The sequence below is a fragment of the Saccopteryx bilineata genome, chromosome 7, assembly GCF_036850765.1.
Source record: "Saccopteryx bilineata isolate mSacBil1 chromosome 7, mSacBil1_pri_phased_curated, whole genome shotgun sequence".
Lineage (NCBI taxonomy): Eukaryota > Metazoa > Chordata > Mammalia > Chiroptera > Emballonuridae > Saccopteryx > Saccopteryx bilineata.
The window spans coordinates 41,779,781-41,800,199 of record NC_089496.1 but is presented as its reverse complement, the minus strand read 5'-3'; the positions used below and the strand labels follow the sequence as shown (position 1 = coordinate 41,800,199).

The window sequence follows — 20,419 nt, the reverse complement described above, 5'->3', positions numbered from 1 at the left end:
TAACAGTCACTGACCTCCCTGTCTTCCAGCCCCTGGCGACCACTCAGCCACTTTCTGTCTGTATAGATTTACCTGTGCTGGACGTTTCATAGAAATAGAGTTAGTTATACAGTGTGTAGCCTCTTTCACTCAGCGTGGTGTTTCCAAAGTGCACCTGTACTGTGCAGTCCATCCCTGTTTGTGGACAGATAATATTCCAGTGTCTGAATGTCACATTGTTTATATCTGTTCATCAGTGCCAAGGATTTTATTGTAAGGCTCCATAGAGCCCAGTGGAAGAACCACGTAATGCACATCTGAGAGAGTAATATTTATGGGAAATGTTCCTATCAATACTGATTTTGGAACCTTTCTTTTCCTTCTTTAGCTGCATTTTATTTATTTAACTTTAAACAAGAGGCCGTTGGCACAAACAATGCCAGCCTCTGGGATAATCTGCCACCACTTTTGTGGGCCACTTAATTTGGGGTATTTTCCCCCTCGTTTAGATAAGTTACTTCTTAATTAGTGCCTTTAGCCAGAATTCTGTGAGAATTGTAATTAGGCTTTTGAACTGCTACTTTCCCTTGCCGGTAGCAATTTGTAGCTGTTGAGAGAGGTAATCCCTTTCTGCAAAAGGAATGTTAGCTTCTGAAGCTGGGGTTGGCGTCTGGGTTCCCTCCCCAGTTTGGTACTGTATTTGTGGTTTAGGGGCTGAGGCCTGGAGGGGAGGCCCGGCTGTCCCTGCCCCCTTGGCTCACTGCTGGACTCTCCCGAGACCTGTGGGCTGTGGGGGAGGCCACAGAAGGCTGGTGTGGAAGGCTTGGGGGACACTGTGACTGAGGGCACAGAAGAAATGACAGCAGCTTGCTAGTGCTGTGGAATTCCATGTGGCAGTTAAACAGAATGATTGGCCACCAAGATGATAGAGGGGAAAAGCAAGATGAGCAATGTCCTATTAAACAAGTTACTTACTTAAAATTTGCCTCAGTTGATTCATCTGCAAAATGGGGATAATACCACCTGGTGAGGAGTAAATAAGAAAGTATGTGTAAAATGTTTAGAACAGTAGTTGATACATTAGCTTTACAAAAGTTAAAAATACAACAAAATATTTGTCTCCTGTGGGTGTACCTGTGAAGATATAAGCATATATACATACCTTTTTTTAAAAAAAGAAATGAGTTAAAATATATATAATTATAATAAAATGTATCATTTTTAAGTGTGCAAGTCAATAGGTTTTAGTATATTAACGAAGTTGTACAATCATCACTGTTAATTCCAGAACATTTTCATCCCTCCCCCCATTCTCTTCTCCCTCCCGCCCCTGGCAACCACTCATCTACTTTCTGTCTCTGTGGATTTATCTTTCTGATAAATGGAATCATACCATATGTGACCTTTGATGTCTGGCTTATTGTAATTGGCATAATGTTTTCGAGGTTCATTCACACTGTAGCGTGTATCAGTACTTCATTTTTTTTTAATGGCTGAATAATATTACGAGATATATATATATCAACCACATTTTGTGTAACCAGTTGGGTTGCTTCTACCATTTGGCGATTGTGAATCATGTTGCTTTGAACACGAGTGTACAATTACTTCTTCGAGTCCCTGCTTTTGCTTCTGGATAGATATCCAGAAGTGGAAGTGTTGGACCATACAGTGATTTTGTTTTTAATTTTCTTGAGAACTTGCCATATTGTTTCCCATAGAGGCTACACTATTTTACATTCCCAGCAATGGATGGGGGTTCTAATTTTTTCATATTCTTGCCAAAACTTAACTATTCTCCTTTTAAAAAATATAGCCATTCTAGTGGATTGTGGTTTTTGAAATGTATTTCCTTAGTGACGAATGACATGGAGCATCTTCCCACACAAAGTATTGTGACACAATACTTCTGAAAACATCTGGAGAGACCCACCAAGCAGACAGCGGTTTCTTTTAGGGTTTGGGGGAAGTAAATAGTTTGGAAGCTGGTGGTCAGAAGGGACCCTAAGTTTATATAATTTGGAGTGTTTTTACAATTATTCCTGTTTGTAAAACACAAGTTAATGCTGGTTAATACCTTCAGCTGACTGAGGTATATAGAAATACAGAGTTTGGCGCTTGGCACATCGGAGTAGGTAAAATTCTTTGTCTCCCAAAGGATGCTTGTGATCTCCCAACAAAGTGAGGATTGAACTGGTTTTAGTTTGTATCATTATATTTCAATTTTATTGTCAAGAGAAATGAGGGAACTTAGTTAACCATGTGGTGAAGAGTGGGCTCTGATGTCTGACAGCTGGCACTTAAATCATCTCTCTATCACTTCCCTGTATCATCATCTGCCCATATATGAAGTGGGATGGCGCCTCATGGGATTGTGTGGATTAAATGAGTTAAAATAGATATTTGCTGCTACTAGAAAGCATCCAAATGTATCTCCCACAAGTCATTACTGAAAGGCCAGTGCAGTTGGAGAGGAGAGAGGGGTATCAGATGATGAGAGGGTCACACAGGCCTTCAGACACTTGTTAGGGATTTTGGAATCTGTCTCAAATACACAGGGAAGTTCTTAGATTTTATGGTAGGGTGTGAATTGATTAGCCAGTGTTTAAAAAAAATCAGTCTAATCTAGCACTGTCCAGGAGAAAGATAATGCAGGTCACATGTGCAATTTAAAATCTTCTAGTGGCCATGTTAAAAAAAAAGTTAAAAAAAAAGAAAACAGGTGAAAATTAATTTTGTTTTGTTTAAACCCAGTATAGCTGAAAAGTTACAATTTTAACCTGTAGCTTTTTTTTTTTTTTTTTTTTTTACTAAGACTTCTAAATGTGGTGTCTATTTTATACTTAAACCCATTTCAAGTGCCCAGTAGCCTCATGTAGCCAGTGGCTGTCACACTTAGACAATGCAGGGCTAGCTGTTGTGAGAACAAGCACCTAGGAGGAGAAACGAACACAGAAGCCTCTTAGGAGCATGTTGCAGTAGTCCAGAGGGCGAGGGCGAGGCTGGGTCTGGTGGGGCCTGCAGAGAGGGCCGCGGGTAGGCCCCGCGCAGTGTGCAGGAGGTAGCAGCATACAGCTGGACTTGTAATAATGAACTTCGGGAACATGAAGGTGAAATTATTCAGGCTGAATGCAAGGTTTCTGACCCCCATGCATGGAAGCCTGTGTAACTATTCCTTGCACCATACCTGACAATCGGATCACTATGGCTAATAATTACTAGCCTAGTGGGAGAATGAAGAGCAGTGCAGAGATTGTGAAATGTGATTGCTTTCATTTCCAGGATTAGGTAAGCTCAGGTGCTATGGAAACAAGGCGCTTTACCCACCCTTGAGGGTGTGGCTGGAGCATTGGTGTGGGGGAAGCATGTTCAAGATGTTGGAAGAAGTTAGGCCAGGGGTCCCCAAACTATGGCCCTCTGAGGCCATTTATCTGGCCCCGCTGCACTTCCGGAAGGGGCACCTCTTTCATTGGTGGTCAGTGAGACCTGTGCTCCTGGAGTACTGTATGTGGAGGCGCCGCAAAGTGCAGTGTGGCTCACGTACAGTGCTACTTCCGGTGACGCAGGACGCACGCCTCACGGCTCCCGGAAGCGCGTCTTATCACTTGTTACGGCTAGCAGTGACAAATATGGAACCGGACATTGACCATCTCATGAGCCAAAAGCAGGCCCATAGTTCCCATTGAAGTACTGGTCAGTTTGTTGATTTAAATTTACTTGTTCTTTATTTTAAATTCCCGTTTTGTTTTTTTACTTTAAAATATGTGCAGTGTGCATAGGGATTTGTTCATAGTTTTTTTTTTTATAGTCCGGCCCTCCAACGGTCTGAGGGACAGTGAACTGGCCCCCTGTGTAAAAACTTTGGGGACCCCTAGGTTAGGCTATACCAGAACTCTGATGAACTCCTACATTGGGTTGCAGTTCGGACAGTTCCTGTTGGCATTGTGTCGCTACTGAGGAGGAATAGGGACTTCCAGAAGGAGAGTAGTCACGGGGTGGTGGGCTGGAAGCAGGATGCCAGTTAGCCCCTTGGTTCAGATAGTTCAGAGGTGATGGGACCTAAACAGCAGGAATAAAGAATAAGTAATCAGCCTGACCAGGCGGTGGCACAGTGGGTAGAGCGTCAGTCTGGGATGTGGAGGACCCAGTTTCAAAATCCCGAGGTTGCCAACTTGAGGGCAGGTTCATCTGGTTTGAGCAAAGCTCACCAGCTTGAGCCCAAAGTCGCTGGCTTGACAAGGGGTCACTTGCTCTGCTGTAGCCCCCCTCCCAAGGCACATATGAGAAAGCAATCAGTGAACAACTAAGATGTCACAACGAAGAACTGATGCTTCTCATCTCTCCCTGTCTGTCCCTGTCTCTCTGTCTCTCTCTCTGTCTCTATCACACACACACACAAAGAACAAGTAGTCAGTGGAAGGTTAACCTGGAGAGCGTGAATCACTCCGTACTCACAGGCACCCGCTGAAGGATAGCTGGTTTGTGGGAGGTGGAGAGGGGTCGCTGTGTCATAGAGGAAGTCTGGTCATGTGAGGTACAGAGATGGTTTTTCAGCCATCTTTCTTTTGGTGTTCCGTGTATGAATAAATGAGGCCACTATCTTAAAGAAACTGTTATTTTGATTATGGTGATGGTTTCATGAGTACATGATGGCAAAACTGATAAAATTTCATGCAGTTTATTATACGTTAATAATACTTTAAGGATTTAAAATAAAACTTAGGTCATTTGCCAGTATTATTGATGTTTGTTATTTTTACATTTCAGTGAGATATAATGCATATACTGTACAACTCCCCCATGTGAAAGTGTGCGATTCAGTCGTTTTCAGTATGCTCACAGGTATGTGCAGGTATCACCAGTCAGTTTTAGAATGACTTCATCACCGCAGGAAGAAGCTTCTAGCTGTCACCCTGTCACTCTCCACGCCCTATGAACCCACCAGTTCACTTGCTGTTTTTATCAAGTTCTCCATTCTGGACATTTCATATGAATGGAATCCTGGAATACGTGGTCTTTTGCGGCTGGTTTCTTTCACTTAACATAATTTTTTTTAAGGTTCATATATGTTGTAGCACATAACAGTACTTCATCCTTTTTTATGGCCAGATACTATTCCAGAGGTCCCTAAACTGTGGCATGGACTGCATGCGGCCCCCTGAGGCCATTTATCCGCCCTAGCATAGTTCCCATTGAAGTACTGGTCAGTTTGTTGATCTAAATTTACTTGTTCTTTATTTTAAATATTGCATTTGTTCCCGTTTTGGTTTTTTACTTTAAAATAAGATGTGCAGTGTGCATAGGGATTTGTTCATAGTTTTTTTATAGTCTGGCCCTCTAACGGTCTGAGAGACAGTGAACTGGCCCCTGTGTAAAAAGTTTGTGGACCCCTGTACTATTCCATTGTGTGGCTAGACCACATTATCTGTCTCCATTCATCAGTGGATGGGCAGTTAGATTGCTTCCCCTTGAGGCTATTATGAATGGTCTGATTCTTCACCACTATGTTAAGGAAAGTGATAATCTTTGCATTTAATCATGAGTCTTTTTTTTCTAGTTCTACATTTGGATGAACTACTTTTTTTTTTTTTTAACAGAGACAGAGAGTCAGAGAAAGGGATAGATAGGGACAGACAGGAACGTAGAGAGATATGAGAAGCATCAATCATCAGTTTTTCATTGCGACACCTTAGTTGTTCATTGATTGCTTTCTCATATGCGCCTTGACTTTGGGGCTACAGCAGACCCAGTAACCCCTTGCTCAAGCCAGCGACCTTGGGTCCAAGCTGGTGAGCTTTGCTCGAACCAGATGAGCCCGCGCTCAAGCTGGTGGCCTCGGGGTCTTGAACCTGGGTCCTCTGCATCCCAGTCCGACGCTTCATCCACTGCGCCACCACCTGGTCAGGCTGAACTACTTTTTTAAAAGTGAACATTTGAGGTTTTTAAGATTTAAATATATATATATGGGGGGGGGGGATTTCCACGAAGACATTTCCTCTGAGGCTTTTATTTGCTTTGGTAGCTCCTCTGGCCTCCAGTTGGAGTATAAACTTACCTAAGCATAGAGAAATGTTTTCTTTCCAGCTTGAGTAAAATAAATTCATTTAGGAATGAGAATGTTGGTTTGTTAAGAGATTGTGGAAATGTTGGAAATACGCCGTGGAAGTATTTTGGCTTTTGTTTGTTTTTACCATGAAAACAAGGCTGTTTAAAAGAAACATTTGTGGTTGAGATAGACGGGCTAAAAGACAAGACGCTAGGAATTGAGGAGGCAGGAACTTGGATGGGTGGTTTAGGAGACAGATAACAGGAGCCTTTGTCTTCCCAGTTGTGCCGGACGAGTCAGTAGGGCAGAACTTACCGAGAATAGGTTGTATTGACTTGGCGAGTTCAGTGGGTTGTATTGACTTGGAGAGTTCAGTGGGTTGGAGTGGCATGGTATAATTTGGTAGTCCTGCTTCACACAGCACATTCAGACAAATGCCTTTCCATATAGGTCAGAGGAGAGCTGGTTCCTTGGCTCTGCTCAATCGGAGGGTTGGAAACCCTTCGGGGTTTTGTGAATCTGATTGGGCTGTTGACAGTCTTTCCCCCGTGTCTGAGTTGTAATTAAAACTTGTGCACAAAACTATGAAGACCTCAAAGATCCATTGACATCCAACTCTGGTGTCTTCAGTAGTAAAATCCTCTATGTTGTCTGGTTGACTTGTCCTCAACTCGGTACCGAGATGGATGCCGGGCCTATTTTTCTTATAAGGATTATAGTTTGTTTGTGTGTTTGTTTTAGGGTTAGGTTTATTGAAATATAATTGGCATACAATAAAATTCGCCATTTTAAGTGTATAGGATTGTAGTTTCTCATTTTTTCAGAGATTTTATACACAGGATAGTTGAAAATTAGTAGCATTTATTGTTATTTAGGAATAGAATGTTTAACTGTACAAGCAGTTTTGTTTTGAACATATTAAACTTTAGTATATGCAGTGAAAATTTTATATAAATTTCCTGGACTTTTTTTAAAGTTATAAATGCCTTGTATTATTTATCTATGTGCCTGTGCATGTATATATTTATATATGTGTGTGCATATACATAAATGTATATATAATTTAGTGGGCCTTTTGACTTTGGAAGAACATTAGTTTCATTAGCATTATTTTTGCAGCTTTAGTCAACATTGTTTATAAATCATGATTGTTTAACTTCTATAGTCCATTCTCTATAGTAGTAAAAGTTAAAGATATGTAAGCTAAACTATGTGTTTACTGAAAAAAACCTTTTAGGGAGAATTAAGAACGATGTTTATTTAAATTAACACATTAAATTGACAGCCCCCCTTTCTACTCCCTCCACCCCACTGTCTCCATGTCCCTCCACACCTTTCCCACCCCTACCCACCCCTGCCCCTCAAGATACCCAAGTTGGCCTGACCGGGCGGTGGCGCAGTGGATGGAGCATCGGACTGGGATGCCAAAGACCCAGGTTCGAGACCACGAGGTCGCCAGCTTGAGCCGTGGGCTCATCTGGTTGGAGCAAAGCTCACCAGCTTGGACCCAAGGTCGCTGGCTTGAGCAAGGGGTTACTCGGTCTGCTGAAGGCCCACAGTCAAAGCACATATGAGAAAGCAATCAATGAACAACTAAGGTGTCGCAACGAAAAACTGATGATTGATGCTTCTCATCTCTCTCCGTTCCTGTCTGTCTGTCCCTATCTATCCCTCTCTCTGACTCTCTGTGTAAAAAAAAAAAGAAACCCAAGTTGCTACAAAGCCCAACTATTAGATTGGCTTTCATTTAAAAGTTAAATTTTAAACAGTAGATGTGCCTTTCCTGCTGCTTTAATTCCTTAAAGATGGAGTGAATTAAAATACCTTGTTAGAATTAATTTGCATATAAAATGTTTTTGGTGTTGAAAAAACTTTTGTTTTAAAATATATAGCTGGGTTGCTCTTTTATTTTTTATATATTTATTTTTTAAAAAAGATTTTATTTATTGATTTTGGAGAGAGGGTAGAGAGAAAGGCAGGGGAAGGACCAGGAAGCATCAACTTGTTTGTATCAGTTGCTTCTCATACGTACCTTGACCAGGCAAGCCCAGGGTTTCGAACCAGCGACCTCAGCATTCTAGGGCAATGCTTTATCCACTGTGCCACCACAGGTCAGGCTAAGTTGGTTGCCTTTTTATTTTTATTTTTTATTTATTTATTTTTTACAGAGATAGGGATAGACAGGGACAGACAGGCATGGAGAGATGAGAAGCATCAATCATTAATTTTTTGTTGTACATTTCAACACCTTAATTGTTCATTGATTGCTTTCTCATACGTGCCTTGACCGCATAACCCCTTGCTTGAGCCAGCAAGCTTGGGCTCAAGCTGGTGAGCTTTTTGCTCAAGCCAGATGAGCCCTCACTCAAGTTCGGGGTCTCGAACCTGGGTTTTCCGCATCCCAGTCTGATGCTCTATCCCCTGCGCCACCGCCCGGTCAGGCTGGTTGCCTTTAAAAAAAAATATTTTAAGGTACTACATGTTGCATATTAATTACCTCTTTGAATGGCATTGTAAGAGGTTTTCTTTTTCTTTTTTCCTTTATAAGATGTGCCTGTGATCAACATTACATGTATGTCAAATGCACCTCTGAAACAAGTGAACTCTATTAAAGAGAGTTCCATTCCCAATAAACTATACTAGACTTTCTCCTGAGAAGTATTTACTTCATTTACGGACTGTTTAAATGTCTTTTTTTGCCTGTGCATTCATAGGTGCTAAGAATAGTACAGTGAACAGCAAATTTCTGTTCACATGGATCGCAAATCTAGTGGCTGAGACAGACAAATGAAATTATGTAGTCAGTTAAGTGCTCTGATTTAAATATTAAACTTTATGATTTAACAGCAGCTATAATTAGAAACGAAGATTAGTGTGCTTCTATTATTAGGCCTCACTCGAAGGATATTCACCATGTCAAAACCTCGCTATGAGAAAATGAAACTATTCCATTCACAAATAGGAATTAACCTTATTTAAAATGGAAAAAAAAAAAAAAAGCTAATTCCCAAACCTTGCTCTAAATTTCAGATTGAAATCAGACAAAATAAGACTGAAAGATACACATAAATGTTCCTCTAGAACAGCGGTTCTCAATCTGTGGGTTGCCTAAAGCCATCGGAAAATACATAATGCATATCAGGTATTTACATTCCGAATCATAACTGTAGCAAAATTACAGTTATGAAGTAGCCACCCAAATTATTTTTTGGTTTGGGGTCACTGCAACACGAGGAACTGTATTGCGGGGTCACGGCATTAGAAAGGTTGAGAACCACTGCTCTAGAAGAAATTGCTTAGTAGTAGAAAATTACCATAAAAATTCATTTAAGGCCCTGGCCGGTTGGTTCAGTAGATATAGTGTCAGCCTGGCATGCAGACACCCCGGGTTCGATCCCTGATCACGGCACTCCTGAGAAGTGTCCATCTCTATGGGTTCAGCGTTGGCCCTGGACCCTGAGGATAGCTCGGTTGCCCAGGGAGGATCCCGGTCAGGGCACATGCAGGAATTTGTCTATCTCCCCTTCTCTCACTTAAAAAAAATTTATTTAGTATGTTTCTTAATGGTTTAATGTGTTCTGGAGGCCAAAAAACATTCTTAAGGGACTGTCCTTCACATTTTGCAAGTAAAGTAATGAATAGTTGGTTCAGTATAAATTAGTAGAAACTTATTTTGTTTTACTTTCCAAAAAAAGAAAACTTTTATAGTTCTTGGAAGCTAAGGACAGTTGAATTTATTTTATACTGATGAGATGTACACCTGAAGTTTACAGTATGTATAATAAAATTTAGTTACTGTTTTTACGGCCTCTTATTAGAGTAACATGCACAGTATAATAATGCAGCTGCAGGAAAGAGGTTAAAAACATAGACGGCTTTAAATTGTACATTTTCCAACCTAGTCTAGATTTCAAAATGCTCACTTCTTCTTTTATACTTTCTAAGTGTTGATATACCACTTTTAGTCTTTAGTTAGACTCCAGGTAGGATATCAACCATGTTCTTTCTTCATTTTGCTAGCGTGCCTCGAGAGTTGTCTGTTCTGATGCACTCATGATAGCTATAAAAGGAAGTTCTTTGTCAAGGAACATCTTAAAGATAAAACTTAGCTTGGGCCATTGTCTCGTGACTCTGTATGCAAGGAGGAAGTCTGATGATGTGTTGGTGTGTGTATGGGGGTACATGCTTCCTCCTCTTCCAGCCTCAGGAACTGAGTGACTGTGGTTGAAATGCTTTGCTGCGCCATCCACAGGAAATGAGCTGAAAGTCAGGGATCTTGGGATAGGCAGGAGAGAGCAGCCCACCCATGGGGTGCTCTCTAGGGGGGCCCTTCCCCCACTACTATAGTCCAAAACCTCAGCTCATTTTTTTTTGGCTTTTTTTTTTTTTATCACAATTCTTTGTGATTTTCAAACATATTTCTGCCCTTGCTAATAACTTGGGAAACTGAAAATGTGTGATTTTCTCTCCCCCTCCTGATAGGTGCTGGATAGTTTACTAGTCCAGTATGGAGTGGTGGAAAGCTGTGAGCAAGGTACACGTCTTCTCAATTGCTTTCAAATTTGCAAAAGGAGGGAAGTAAAAAGCAAACTAACTTTTTCTTTCTCTTCCTTTTTCTCTTCCTCTAGTGAACACCGACTCAGAGACTGCAGTGGTAAACGTGACTTACGCCAGCAAGGACCAAGCTAGACAGTAAGCAGTTTGACCCTTTTTATCTAATAACTAGGTTAAGTATAGTGCTTATATTTGGGGCTAGTGGATAGCAGAAATAAACCTGCTATTTTGCCAAGTTTAACCCAGCAAATTTTTTACAGTTTGAATGTATAATACGAATTTGCATTGGTTAAAGTTTTATTACCTTTTCAGTATCTCTTTGATGCCAGTTATAGTGTGAAGCTGAATTATTACACACACTATTTGCAAAAAGCTGTGGACCAGGGTATTATCAAATGACATTAAGATTTTTTTTTTCATATTGGGATGATACATACATTATTGCTGTTTTATCCAAAGCTGATAAGTCACTCATGTGTTAAACTAACAATGGTGTTCAATGTTGTTCTTGCTCCCTGATTTTTCTAATGATTACTATTGTCATTTAGGAGTGTGCAGACATTAAACCAATCTAATTTGCTTTTAGATTGGTGGAAAAATATATTTCACTGCCATGGGGTGGCAGAACTTGACAGATCGAAATGTGTCTCTTAGGAAAAGACACTGACCTGTGGTGGCGCAGTGGATAAAGCATCAACCTGGAATGCTGAGGTCGGTGGTCGAGGCCCTGCACTTGCCCGGTCAAGGCATAAGCGAGAAGCAACTACGATTTGCTTCCCACTCCTCTCCCCTGCCTTTCTCTCTCTCTCTCCTTTTTCTAAAGAAATCAGGGAAAGACAGTTCTCTAGGCTTGGGAATGATCTGATGAACTGACAGCAGGAGAGAGAGAAACTGAGGGTCCCACAAATACTGCTTTTGCTCGGATCGCAAACTGAGCGAGCAATGGCGTGCCGGGTGCCCAGCAGCCCAGCACTGCGTGTTCGCAGACTGTGGAGGCCTTGACCACCTCCAGACACAGTGCAGCCTGTCTGTCCTCTGTATGGGAATGGTGAAAGGAAGGGCCATGCTGGCGGACCCTGACCCCTAAAGGGAGATGGTGAAACCAGCCGCGAGAGGGGGCACTGAGCTAGTCACCACAGGCAGTCCCCAGTCCTGGAGGGGCCGCGACGGGGAAGGTAGGGCTGGGCAGGAGGTGGAAATTCACATCACACAGATGGAACTTTATATTTTAAATTGGTAATATTCACACAGTTCAAAGTTTTAAAGGCCCAAAGACATATCTAGTGCAAATCTTCCTCCCAGTATTATTCCCCAGCTTTTCTTGGGGATAAACATTTTGAAGACAAATAGATGTGTGTTTTTTCTCCTTTTTTTTTTCCTTCTTTTTCAAGTGAGAGGAGAGGAGATAAAGAGAAAGATTCCTGCATGTGCTTGGATCGAGATCCACCCGGCAACTCCTGTCTGGGGCTGATGCTCTGCCCATTTGGGGCCATGCTCGCAATGGAGCTATTTTCAGTGCCTGAGGTGGGGGCTCCATGGATCCATCCTCAGCACCTGAGCAATGCACTTGAACCAATCAAGCCATGGTTGCAGGAGGGGAATAAACAGGGGAGAGGGGGAGGGGTGGAGAAGCAGATGGTTGTTTCTCCTGAGTGCCCTGACCGGGAATTGAACCTGGGATATCCACATGCCAGGCTGACGCTCTACCACTGAGCCAACCAGCCAGGGTCTATTTTTTCTCTTTTTTACACAAATGATTCTATAACATTTGAGCATTTTGTACATAGAAATTTGTTTTTTATAGTTGCATAGAATTTGATTGTATGGATGTAGAATGACTTAGTTCCAAATTGGATATTTAGCTTATTTTGAGTCTCTTGAAGTTATGAACAACACTGGAGAGCAGCAATTTTCAACCTTTTTTATCTCATGGCAAACCTAATCTAATTACTAAAATTCTGTGGCACACCAATAATTGTTCTGTTTTGTTTTGTTTTTTTGCTGATCCAACAACAACAAAAAATAGGTATAATTGATTCATTCCCATCAGATTGCTATTGTTGTGATGGTTATTGTCATTTTTTAAATTTTATAGTCTAAGGGAAAAGAGGTTAGATAATGCGTGTTTCAAGAATTCTTGTGGCACACCGTATGAAAATTGCTGTGTAGAGAATCTCTTTTTGCAGGTGTCGTTTCGCATGTATGTAAGTGTAGCTGTAGGTTAAATTCCTAGAAGGAGATCTGCTGAGTTAAGATCTTTGTGCCTTTTTAAATTTTGTTAGATATTGGCAAGTTATCTTTTTATAGAATTTGAACTAGTTTAAACTGCCATCAGCTTCGTGTGAGTGTGTATTTCTCCTTACTCTCCCTAACACGGGGCTTTATCAAACTTTGTTAACCTTGTGGGTGCAATGTAGTATCTAATAATGCTCATTCCATTTTTTTCTAAAACAATGAGTGAGACTTGTGAGATTCACTTTTAATGTTTGAATATGAGACTTTTAAGATATTTTAAAATTCTGTTTTTCCTCCTGTTTATGTCTTTCATTCATTTTCTTTAAAAATATTAACAATTTATAAGAAGTCTTTGGACGTCTTAGAAATTTTGGTATGAGTTGTAAAAGTGATTTTTACAAACTTTATTTTTCAACCGTACTGTATAGGAGCAAAGCTAAGAGAAATGTCCCACCTTATACTCCAAGTCGATGGTGGTGAGAACGCCGAGGCTCCGTTTGTCTTACATGCCTCAGTCTCTACGAAGATATACTATATGTATAAACACTTGGTAGAGTCAGCTCTCTGTTAGATGGAAAATAAGGGATAATGTGATAAACCCAAGGCTATTTGGAGATTGTCAAAGGCCTGCCCTGGTTGTCTTGTTTGAAAACTTATGCGGTGACAGCTAGCTAAAGGGGGAAAATGCTTAATTTCGCAGTTCCTTAGTTGTCTGGGAGAAGGTTTGTTGGAGACCTAACCTGCTTAGTTTTGAACTTGAATAGGAAGTGGTGGACATCTAGTGTCCCTTCCAGTGCCAAGTACTGAGAGCACAGACTCAGAAAAGGGCCGACTGGTTAATCAATGCAGAATTACTGCTAAAAAATAACCCTAACCTGACAGCACACTGAATGTGGATACACTTTAGTTCTACAAGTGTTGTTAGAGATTGGCAGGGTCCTGCCAGTCCCAAGGAGAGGGTAAAAGACTCTCAGGAATTTGCAATTTCAGTAATCAGGCAACCCTAAACAAATAAATGGGGCTTTCCAATGAGAGAAAGGGTCTTCCCAACTCTTATTCTAACAGTCAGTTATTTAATGACTAGCAACCATTGACCAAAAATTGCCAATCAGTAAAGGCAAAATCTCTGTCCTTGGGGACATGCCTCCTGGCATACAATACAAGAGTATTTGGAGAGGGATCACCTGATTTTATTTACTGCCAGGTTGAGTTTCCTTTTCTCTAAAATTCTAAAGATTAAAGAGAACTAGGAAATGGTTCAGAAAACGGAAGAGTCAGTCCGGCCGGATAGCTTGGTTGGTTAGAGCATCGGCCTGAAGCTCAGAGGTTGCTAGTTCGATTCCCAGTCAGGGCATATACAGGAACAGATCAGTGTTCCTGTCTGTCTCCCCTCTCCCTCCCTTTCTCTCTTTCTAAAATCAATAAAATAAACAAACAAAGAATGGAAGAGTTACTGTTGTGATAACAATGTTACGAAAATTTACTATGAAAGTGTGAAAGAGATGAGTACATTCTCATTCTGTGAGACTTGTGACAGAGATAGAGGAACAGACAGGAAGGGAGAGAGATGAGCATCAATTTTTCATTTTAGCACCTTTGTTGTTCATTGATTGCTTTCTCACATGTGCCTTGACCCGGAGGCTACAGCAGAGCGGGTGACCCCTTGCTCAAGCCAGCGACCCTGGGTCATGTCTGTGATCTCCTTTTCAAGCTGGTGAGCTGCACTCAAGCCGGATGCGTCCGCGCTCAATCAAGCCTGACACCCCAGGGTTTCGAACCTGGATCCTCTGCGTCCCATTCCGAGGCTCTATCCACTGTGCCACCGCCTGGCCAGGCTCATTCTGTGAGACTTTTATTTGACAGGCATTGGATGGAGTAGAGAAAGCGTGGCCTCTGATTGTATCACCTTGACCTCTCTGAGCTGCTGTTTTCTCAGGGACAAAATGAGGGTTGACAAGAAACAAATATATTCATTTATATAGGCACTGGATTTATAGAAAAATCATCCTATCAACTGGCCTGGCCCACAGGCACCAGGGCAATAGTAACTCTTGTCTAACGCACTGGCTCTGGGCTGCTTCGAGGGCAGCCGAGGAAAACTGGTCCCTCCAGGACCCGCTCCCAAGCCCTGCAGGCTGCTCCTTGGGCTCCGCACAGCAGGCTGCTGCCTTAGTGGCTGCTGTCACTGTGTGACTTCCCCCGTGCCCTTACCTGGCAGCCCGTTCAAAGCTCCCCTCTGTGGGCGACGGGGCTGGGCTGAGACTCGGCTCGGGAGACTGTGTCACGGGGTTGTGCTTATGCAGGTGTGGGGAGGAAAGGACACATTCCAGGGCCTTGTTCAAGGAAGGGACTCTGTGCCACTGCTCTTCTCGACTCTGGTCAAGTTACTCTTAGTTCACACGCATCTGTAACACGGGAATAATTGCATTTCTTAGCTCATGGGGCTGTTGAAAGAAGCTAATGATGATGCTTCCAAAATGCTTACCGTCGTAATACCAAGCAAGAGCTCTGAAGTTAGCAGCCACTGTGCACTTCCCACCATTTTTCATTGCTGTTGATGATACTGTTCTTGTTCAGTATTTTTCATTTCAGATGATGACTGGCTGCTGATACTCAGGAGTTAGGGACCTACCTCAAAAGCTTTGTGTCTGCCTCTTGTTACCTAAAGCTCTGTGAATGCCACTTGTAAGAAGATTGATTCCTCAATAAGGCTGTCTGAGTCAGAATTTAACATGGAAATTCCTGCCCCCTTGTGGCTAAGAAAAATCAAAGGTTAAGTAAGATTAATGTATTACTAGGAAATATATATTTGTTTAAACCTTAAATCTTGAATTATTTCTTAAAATAATAAAATGAGTAAAAATGATAAAAAAAATCATTAAAAACAGAAGTATGTATTTTCTATCTCTTATTTTCTAGAGCAGGAGAGGCAGACCACACTGTCAAGGCTAGACATCACCCATTGGGAGATTTATAATGTGTGACAAGGAAACAACCCTTTAGAATTTGTAGACATTTAGTTTTGTATTTCTTTCTTTCAGGCTCTGACTTCTGGTGTTATTGTGGGGGAATCAGTCTAGTTTGTTTATGTTTTGAAGCTGTCATTGAACGGTCCTTCTCTATTAGAGTGAGGACCCTGATCAGGTGCACACTGCTATGGTTAGAAGTGTTTGAAACAGCTTGGCTGATTGCTACAGGGTGGACCACCACCCTTAAATGTTAAAAAATTATATAAGTAGAAGATATATTCTGGAAAAAGAACTGACAGGTAGAACAGGAAGACAGGGATTTCCTGCCATTTTGCCACTCAGAGATAACCAGTGTTAAATTGGCCATCAAGCCTGACCTTTGGTGGCGCAGTGGATAAAGCGTCGACCTGGAAATGCTGAGGTCGCCGGTTCGAAACCCTGGGCTTGCCTGGTCAAGGCACATATGGGAATTGATGCTTCCAGCTCCTCCCCCTTCTCTCTCACTGTCTCTCTCTCCTCTCTCTCTCTCTCTCCTCTCTAAAAATGATGAATAAATAAATAAAAAATAAAAAAAATTAAAAAAAAAAAAAAAAAGCCTGACCTGTGGTGGCACAGTGGATAAAGCGTCCACTTGGAAATGCTGAGGTTGCCGGTTCAAAACCCTGGGCTTGCCTAGTCAAGGCACATATGGGAGTTGATGCTTCCAGCTCCTCCCCTTATCTCTCTCTGTCTCTCCTCTCTCTCTCTGTCTCTCCCTCTCCTCTCTAAAATGAATAAATAAAAAATTAAAAAAAAAAAAATTGGCCATCAAGTTTTGTAGACTTTGTCCCATGCGTCTAAACTTGTAAAATTATACAGATCATTCTGTAGAGTTTTATGGGTTATCTTTTCCTTAACTATATACTGTTTGTAATTTGTAATCTCTACACAGTGTTTCAGCCTGCCATAGTCTATATATCTAGTCCTATACTGCATGTCTAGGTTGTTTGCAAGGTTTTTTGTTTTTGTTGACTTATTTTTTTGGTGTGTGTGTGTGCTTTTAGAATCAGTTTAATGAATAAAGTCCTTTGTAGGTAAATCTGTGGGCCTTGTTCATAATTATTTCTTTAAGCTGCATCCCTGCTGTGGCATTACCAGGCTTCTGGTAATTATTACTGAATTGTACGTCTCAACCTCTTATTCTTGGTCTAAGCAGAAAACGGAATGTATGACTTTTCAGTAATGGTTAAGCCTCATTTTGTTAGAACCTGCGTTAAATACAGCAGTGAGGTGTGGGAATAAGGAAAAGGACATTTTAGACAGGGAGTTTTAGAGTTGGAAGGGATCATAAATCTAATCTCTGAGTTTCGTAGGTGAGAAACTTAGCGCCCAGTAGAAAGTGACCATTCCAAGGTTCCATGTCTACTTACTGTTCCAGCTGGACTGGGATTCAGTCTCTAGCATCCTCTTCACTGCTAAGATCTCTGTGTGTGCACTTCTCTGGGTCTCTTTCTTCTCTCTTCCAAGGCTCTCATCCTTGTGTTAAATTACTTCTCTCTCTCACGGCCCTTTTGGCCCTAAACTGTGACCTACCTACCCCAGTAAACTTACCATCAATACAGTTAGGTGCTACCAACTAGTAAAACTACTCCGCATCTTCTGAATGACTCAGAACAACATCGGAGCAGAGTCAGGTGACGAAGGGAAAACAGGGCTCTGAGTGATACACTTGTTGGGTAAACATCTTGAGTTCTGTTGAAGTGAATGCATATTTTTTTTAAACTACCTAGTTTCTGAATTTTATGTAAAATTTTTTTCTTGATTTTTAGTGAGAGAAGAGAGAAACAGGTGCATCGATCTGTTCTTGTGTGTGCCCCGTCGGGGATTGAACTGGCAACTTTTGCACTTTGGGATGATGCTGTAATTGAGCTGTCTGGCCAGGGCTGAATGTATCTGTTTTGAATAATTATGACAGTTGTTCATCATATGTCTTTTTCAGTGTTTTGAAAATTGAGATATAATTGGTAAATAATATTACTGTATTTCCCCATGTATAAGACTCACTTTTTTCTGAAAAATTTGGGGTCTAAAAACTGAGTGTGTCTTATACAGTGGATGTAGACTTTCTTACTTGCATTTCCTGCTTTTTTGTGCTTGTTCTGCGCTCATTGTTGAAGACGGGAATTCGTCATCAGACACAGGTGAGGGCAAGCTAATGGATGGGAGTTTTGACAGTGATGGGGAGTTATATGAATTTTATGATGGATAAAACTTGAGTTCAATAACTTTATGTAACACATTTTTTCCCCCAAAATTTGGGCCCCAAATTTAGGTGCGTCTTATACATGGGGAAGTATGGTATCTTAGTCCCAGGTGTACAACATAATGATTCGATATTTGTGTACATTGTGAAATGTTCACCACAATAAGTCCAGTTAACATCCATCACCTTATCATCATCCGTGTCATATATACAATGTGTCTGGTGATAGTACTCAGCAAACCACCAAAGGACATAGCAGACTATAAAAAAGTCTGCGATCGCTTCTCGGCCTTTTGGCTAAGATCAAGTGTAAAAAGTCTGCGTAGAAAGGTTTCAGCATTTCATTGAAAATTCAGAAACTCTGAATCTTTCGTCACAAGAAAGCCATTGCTGTTCAGTTAAGTTACTCCTGCACTCTCTCAGCTTTGTCCAGATCTGGAGCGCTGTGGTTTGAGGATCGGAAGCTCTGCTTAGCTGGCAGCTGGATGGTGGGATGCCCAGTGTGTGGTCTGCTCTCTGGCGGGAGCAGCCCGGTTGGGAGCCTTCGGGGCCCTGAGTATTGGAGCACCGTGCCTTCTGACCTCCCAAGGGAGAGAATCTTCCCTTTTCTCAAAAAACAAAGAGAATCTTTAAGAGCAGCACAGTGAACTTTGGAAGTTACAGTTTTATGCAAAGTCGAGAGAGTCGTTTCTTAGGACATGTGACGTTGCTAGCCCCAGAATACATAGACATTTCTGGTGATGTGCAGGTTTATCTCCATGGAGATGTCTGTCGGTGTTCGTCTGTCTCACTCAAGAAGGAAGTAATTACCCTTTTTGTAACATTACTGACTGAATTCTACAGTCAGAATTTGCTTATTTTCCTCTAAAGCCAGTAATACTCAGCTTTAAAGTAGGAAAGATGTCATGGTACACCACACTGCCTTTCCTGCCTGTCAATATGGCGGGCTCTTTCAGTGGGTTCGCATTCCTTTGTTTCTGAAAGAACCCTCAGTGATCTGTTTCTCCTTGCTTTTGAAAAGGTTTAAAGTTGTTTTCGAATGAATATCTAGTTAGTTGAAACTTCTGCAGTACCAACTTTCTATAAAAAAAAAAAAAGTACATCGTAAATATGAATAAAATTTCACAGCGGTTGTCTTCCTTCAGAAGTAACCAAAATGTTTAATGCCCTTGATCCACATTTGCCTTAAGGGAAAAGGGGCGAAGGAGAAAGCAAGGAATCATAGGTTAACTTCAGGTTCAGATTTTAGGACTTTGGACACGTGTGACGTGTGCCTGTTATCATTCTATGAAGCTTGTGAAAAGAGTGTCTCTGACAAAGAATTCACCTGGAAACACTCCGAGATAGATTTTTTGGGGGGGAGGGGAAGCAAAATGCAAAATTATGTCCCACAGGATCCCAGTTTTGTTTTTAAGAAGGTACTGAACACATACATATGCAAACATTTGGCAAGAACTGGTCTGTTTGCAGAAGTTAGCGTGGTTAACAGCGGAGCGTGGTGATGGTGACAGAAGTCTCTTGTTGCTCTGCATTTCTGCATGACTTTGGCTCTATTGTAGTAAGGGTTCATTCGTGTACTAGTCACTGTAGGGTAGTGAGGTAAGGGGGACTGAAGGGAGAGAAGAGGGCAGATTTCTGGGTCCTGAGACAGTGCTCTGTCGGGTAGGCAAGGCCTGAATTCCAATTCCATGCTTTGGTGCTGGGACCATCTCTTCTCCACCTCGTTTCCATCGAAGTCAGAAGTGGGAAGATCCCCATGTAAGGAAAGGGGTATGTGATCTAGAAATGACCTCCGAGCACTAGAGAGAGACCATTTCATGTCTGTTTTTCTGTCCTGTTCTGGGCTGAGCTTGAAACCCATTGAAACAGAATCTGAACAGAGACTTGGGAAAGGTATGGGATCGTTGTTTTTAATTTTGTTGCATACTTGGGTGTGTGTGTTATTAAATGTGTGTTTATATGTGCTTCTTTTTTTTTAATGGAATGCCAGGGATGGCTTTATTTTTTTATTTTTTAAAATTTATTTTGACAGAGACTGAGTGAGTCAGAGAGAGGGATAGACAGGGACAGACAGACAGGAAAGGAGAGATGAGAAGCATTAATCATCAGTTTTTCATTGCGCTTTGCAACACTTTAGTTGTTCATTGATTGCTCTCTCATATGTGCCTTGACCGTGGGCCTTCAGCAGACCAAGTGAACCCTTGCTTGAGCCAGCAACCTTGGGTTCAAGCTGGTGAGCTTTTGTTCAAACCAGATGAGCCCGCGCTCAAGCTGGCGACCTCGGGGTCTTGAACCTGGCTCTTTCCACATCCCAGTCCGACGCTCTATCCACTGCGCCACCGCCTGGTCAGGCTTTTGGAACCTTGGTCATATTTTCTCTATCAGTTTTTTTAT

The 20,419-nt window shown here is 41.7% G+C and overlaps 1 protein-coding gene across 2 annotated transcripts in view; it reads left to right on the top strand.

The window, feature by feature from the left end:
• The window catches only part of IGF2BP3 (insulin like growth factor 2 mRNA binding protein 3), a 111,275-nt gene that overhangs the window by 61,941 nt on the left and 28,915 nt on the right, over positions 1–20,419 (top strand). For both annotated transcript variants that reach the window (XM_066238611.1, XM_066238612.1), the window contains 2 exons: positions 10,508–10,559; positions 10,654–10,717. In XM_066238611.1, coding sequence (XP_066094708.1) covers positions 10,508–10,559; positions 10,654–10,717 — 116 coding nt within the window. The remainder of the gene's footprint in view (positions 1–10,507; positions 10,560–10,653; positions 10,718–20,419) is intronic.